Genomic DNA, 6,009 nt, shown 5'->3' with positions numbered 1-6,009 from the left:
ATACTGGTTCATTTTTTTTTTATGATGAGAGCAAGAAAGTCTTTTGCCATAAATATTTCACCCTGTTAACATCAGTAAATGTGGAATCTAAACCAAGGAGAAGAATTAAGGTAATTAAACAGGTTATTAAAACACGAACATCGTTAACTATCAAAAAATGCATATTGAAGACAAACCTTATTATAAATAACTAGATTGTAACATCAATGTATTAAGACACTAGTTGAAGGTTTTGAATACAATTTTATCTTCAAAAATCATGTATGTATGAATATTATAGAACACTTTTTGGTAAATCAGGATCCATCAACATCCTGTAGATATTGAAGAGATGAATTCTTATTCTTTTTCTCATGAAACTATTTCATATGAAACCAAATTGGAGGAGCATGCGCATATAGAAAAAGTCACGTTTGACTTTAACAAAGTTACCTCCAAATTACAATCTATTTATCTAAACTTATTTATGAGTTCTTTCTATGACTACATTTAGTACAATTTCATATGCAATGTGAATAACACTAATATTTCAGTTTTAAAAATATGGTTGCATAGTAGCATAAAACAGGCTTAGTCATTTGAGCCTGTTCATGGGGTAAAGTATCGCTGTGATAGATTGAATCTTTTATTGTACGTAAGAGTTGCCTTTAGGAAATTCTTTTTGAGCCAGGACTATTATGCCTGGACATTTACAATAGGCAGCAACACACCACAAAAAAATATCTATTGTAGTTTCACTGCCCCCAAGTTTGCCTTAATGATCACTTTGTTGGCTGCTTCCTTCACATCCTTGTTTCTTAAACTGTAGATCATGGGGTTCAGCATAGGGATCACTGTGGTATAAAACACAGCCACCATTTTACCCTGCTCCACAGATTCTTCAGTGGGTCTCCTGAGATACATGAATATGAGAGTCCCATAAAACATGGTAACAGCTGTCAGGTGGGATCCGCATGTGGAGAATGCCTTCCTCCTTCCGTCAGCAGAGCGCATGTGTAGCACAGCTACCACAATGAGGGTATAGGAGATTAGGACCACTGAGAGGGAATATGTGAAGTTAATTCCAGCAATAACAATCATTGTATATTCTTTGATGTGGACGCCTCCACAGGCTATCTTGATGAGAGGAGGGTCTGCACAATAGAAATGATTGATTTCAAAGTTTCCGCAGAAGTACAAGCCATACGTCCATAGTGTGCATATTAGACTAACAGAGAATCCATAGACATAAGGCACAGAGATGAGCCGAACACAGACAGTCCTGGACATTTTACTTCCATAAAGCAAAGGGTTACAGATGGCCATGTAGCGATCAAAGGCCATCACTGCCAAGATATAGACCTCCACATGGACAAGGGCAATGAAAAAGTAACACTGCACCAAACACCCAACATAGGAAATGGTTTTTGTCTCTGATAATAAGTTTTCCAGCATTTTGGGGGTGACATTGGAAGAGAACCACACATCCACAAAAGACAAATGACTCAAGAAAAAGTACATAGGGCTCTGAAGCTGGGGGCTGATGCTGATCAAAATGATCATACAAACGTTCCCTAACAGGGTGATCATATAAACTATTAAGAATACCACAAAGAAGATAACTTGAAGCTCCTGACGACTGGTCAACCCCAGAAGAACAAATTCTGTCACATCTGTGAAGTTTGGCATTGTCTTTACATATAGATGCAGTCTGTATGACCTATGGAGAAGTAAAGAACATGAATGGATTTGTTTTATCCTTGAAATTTTTGAGTCACATTTATCCTTATTCTAATCTAAATAATTTAAAAATCAATGGAGATTTTGCACAATGTCCAAGATAAGAATATATAGGCATAATTTTTTCCTTTAATGTGTCTCATAAGTAGTTACAATCAATATTTATCAGTTTCTTATTATAAAAGCTGCAATTACAGTTATTGCTAACATATTATTAAAATTAGACATTCGTGTTTGTTAGATTATGATACTCATGTTAAAATTACAGAGCACAAATATGAATAAAGTCAAATTAAGGGTTGTCAAAGAATGTCAAATCCAATCCAACATGATTGACCAAAATTCTTTCTACAACATTCATACATACATGGGTTTTTGAAAATAAAATTGTATTCAGAATCTTCAACTAGTGTCTCAATATATTGGTGTTATAATCCAGTTATTGACATATCTGTTCTACTTTGAGATGGCATATGATATAATATGCTTTCAACATATAAAATTTCTAGCTGTATTTCATTTTCTTTAGCTAACATCATGTGTGTTTGATTGCCAACACTGCCCGGATGAGGTAAGAGGGACTTAACAGCATAGACTCTACCAGTTTTACAGATATGTCAGAAAAATAAACTATAAGTGATTTAATCACCTAGGCACTCACTGTTCAATTATGTCAATAGATAAATATCGTGAGGTAAAATTTAAGTAACAGAGTACAATAACACTAGTTTAATAACTAGTATATCTCATTTCAGATTCCACTGCTTTTTACAACCAATCAATTATATGCCTTATTAATCATATTTGAATGTAACCTCACTGCAAGGAAAAGGTTCCCAAACAACATTTTCCTCTTTTATTACACTTTTTTCATTTATTTCTTTGGAAAAGTATAAACTTGCCATGAGTTCTTAAGGATGTATCTGTGGGATAAGCACAATCTTGGGAATTTAAGGTCTCCATAATAATAGTGTTTGAAGGATATATTACTGACTTATAAATGAGCCTTTCTTTGTAATTGCTTATACTAATTTGTTTTATAAACACCAAAGCCAATTATGTGTCAGATGTATTTCCTGTATCTAGAAGTATTTTAAATTTTAGAAATTTAAGGGTAAAAAACTATACAAGATTCTGGTTTCCATTATATTTTATTCTTCTTGAAAAGGAATAAATAATAACAAAATATGCAAATAAGATAATACAGGGAGTGGAATTATTGTGACAACATAACAGCATATTAGTAAGATAAGAAATAAGGGGAGGAACCGCGAAAATTTGAAAGCCAAATGGAAAAAAATAAAACTAGACTCCTATCTGTCACCATACACCAAAATTAACTCAAAATGGATCAAATAGATAAATATATAACCTGAAAAAAGAAATTGCACAGAAGAAAACATAGATACCAAACTCATGGACCTTGGATTTAAACAGGATTTTATGAACTTAACCTGAAAGGCAAGGGAAGTAAAAGCAAAAACAAATGAATGGGATGATATCAAACCAAAAATCTTCTGCACAGCAAAAGAAACCATTGACAAGACAAAGAAGCAACCATCAGAATGGGAGACGATAATTGCGAACATCTTCTCCGAAAGGGCCTAATGACCAAAATGTATAAAAAAAAACTCATACAACTCAAAATTAAAAAAAAAAAAAAAAAAAAAACAATCAATCCAATTTAAAAAATGGGCAGAGGACCTGAACAGACAGTTCTCCCAAGAAGACATACAGATAGCCAATAGACATATAAAAAGATGCTCAACCTCACTATCAATTAGGGAAATGCAAATCAAAACCATAATGAAGTATCACCTCACACCTGTTAGAATGGCTATCATCAACAAAATAGTAATAACAAATGATGGAAAGGTTGTAGGGGGAAAATGAACTTCCATACACTGCTGGAAATGTAAATTGATACAGCCACTATGGAAAACAGTGTGGAGGTTCTCAAAAAAAAATAAGAATAGAAGAACCATATGACCCAGCAATCCCTCTTCTAGGCATTTAATAACATTTATTCATAAAAATATATGTGCCCCAATGTTCAAAGCAGCATTAATCATGGAGGCTAAGACATAGACTTAACTGAAGTGTTCCTCGATAGATGACTAAATAAAGAGGATGTGATTGATATATACAATGGAATATTGCTCAGCCATAAAAAGAGATGAAATACTGCCTTTTATGACAACATAGATGGATCTTGAGATTTTCATGCTCAGCAAAATAGGTCAGACTGAAAAAGTTAAGAACTATATGATTTTACTCATATGTGGGATATAAAATAGAAAGCAGCAAATGAAAATGACAAATAAGCAGAAACTCATGGACATGAACAATAGTTTAGTGGAAAAGGAGAGAAAATGTGGATAGATAGAGGTAAAGAGGGTTAAATACATGGTGATGGAAGAAATTTTACTTTGAGTGGTGAATACACAATGTAATAGAAATGCAACATATTATGAATTGTACACTTGAAATCTATAGAATTTTATTAACCAATGTCGCACCGATAAATTTCATAAAAAAGAGGAAAGATGGAGTGCAGACAGTCATTAAAGAAGCTCTCTCTGAGGAGATGACCTCTGAAGCAGTGAGAAGTAGTCAGCTACATAGAAATAGGAAAGAAGAAGGGAATGCAGATGCATTGGCACCTACCTTGGCATGTAGAAAAAAAACGTTGCTAGAGACATTCCTTTACATATTAAAAAGAATGAACTCTATGATTATATCATGGGCCTTCCAATTAGGAGCAGGGCACGTTAAAGAAATTAATTAACTCTATGAACTATTTTCTTACCCCTAAAATGCTTAATACAGGATTTAAGTATACCATATATACAGAGAATTGAGCACATAACATAATAGACACAGAAGTTTTAGTTCCGATCTCCCTTAGTTCTCCCTTACTACAGATATCCATGATTGTAGCTCATCTATTTGGGCTTTCTTACAGTGTAGAAATAGTAAAATGAGAGCTGCACACTCTGGTGGGGAAATAGAGCTAAGGTCAGGAATTTCCAATGTAAAAACTCCTCACCCCACTTGATGATTCCATAATTCTCTGATTAACAGAGTTCCACTCTGGTTGATGGTATTTCTATATTGTTTTAAGTATAAAACATGTAAAAAAAAAAAAAAGAATCAAAGTATCTAAGAACATTAATTACTATCACTTCTCCAATTTTGTTTCAGTCCCTGGGTGATGTGTATATTTCTCTTCTTCTATACATAATCATTAGCTCTATGGTAGTAGAGTTTGTCTCATGAATCTTGGAATTCTTTAAAATGCCTAGCTTGGATGTTATATATAACAGATATTCAAAAATATTCACACATATGATGTTTTAAGAAAGTATTCTGATCTCTATACTAGCTTCACATAATGTATTCCAATATTATTAAATCATTCCAAGAAAGAATGTTCTGGTGACAATCACCTCAACTTTATAATATCAGTAAGAATAGTTATCTCTTATTTGAATGCTTATGAAACATTTTGCATGCAAATGTTATGAAACAGGTTGTACTAGCATCATTACTTTATAAATGGGGAAACTCACACTGAAAAACTAAAAAGGTCTCTGTGGGTCAGACATCTAATAACTGACTAGATTGGAATGCAAACCAATTAATTTAACTTCAGTGTTGTACCCTTAATAACCTATATTGCCATCCCTTTGATAAACTGTTTTTCTATTGCTTTACATTTAAAATTCAGTTTGATTAGCCTCCAAGACAGAACAAAATTATCTCTTAATATTTTGCCTTTGATGAACTAGAAGAGCTTTGTGTGATGGAGAGCAGGCTGAACTATGGTGACACTAGACCAAGGCTTTTCCCTACCCCTCAAGTTTAGGTGATTCCATAGACCCAGGATCAGATGACCAAGTGAGTCAGAGCCAATTTATTACACAGGTGTGCATTATCTATCAAAACGATTGAGAATATAGAATATGTAATTTATAAATAACAATACAAATTCATTTTTATTAACCTTTTAGGAGTTTTCCTTGAAGAAAAACCATAAAGGTATAATTACCGGTCCAATCATTCCCACTGACACAATATCCTCAATTCCATTCACAGAGATTTTAAAACAAAGATGTGCACATCAATGGAATTTGTACAGTAGAGGAAAAGGGAAAAAATAAGGAATAAAAAATTTGTAAATCCCCACTCTCATAAATTCATTCTTACAATGTTTTTAATAAGCTCTGGATAGAAATAAGAATATTTCACACAACAAAGGACTGTAGTAATGAATAGGTCTACAAATAA

The 6,009-nt window shown here is 33.3% G+C and overlaps 1 protein-coding gene across 1 annotated transcript; it reads right to left on the bottom strand.

Moving 5' to 3' along the window:
- Window positions 1-723: 723 nt before the first annotated feature.
- LOC105308228 (olfactory receptor 5M9) lies at window positions 724-1,668 on the bottom strand. Its single transcript, XM_011384072.1, has one exon. The coding sequence runs from the start codon at window positions 1,666-1,668 to the stop codon at window positions 724-726; it is 945 nt and encodes a 314-aa protein (XP_011382374.1).
- Between the last annotated feature and the right edge of the window lie 4,341 nt (window positions 1,669-6,009).

Source organism: Pteropus vampyrus, unplaced genomic scaffold (genome assembly GCF_000151845.1).
Source record: "Pteropus vampyrus isolate Shadow unplaced genomic scaffold, Pvam_2.0 Scaffold559, whole genome shotgun sequence".
In the NCBI taxonomy this organism is placed as follows: Eukaryota; Metazoa; Chordata; class Mammalia; order Chiroptera; family Pteropodidae; genus Pteropus; species Pteropus vampyrus.
Note: the sequence above shows the minus strand (reverse complement) of the source record. Positions and strands in the feature narration are given on the sequence as shown.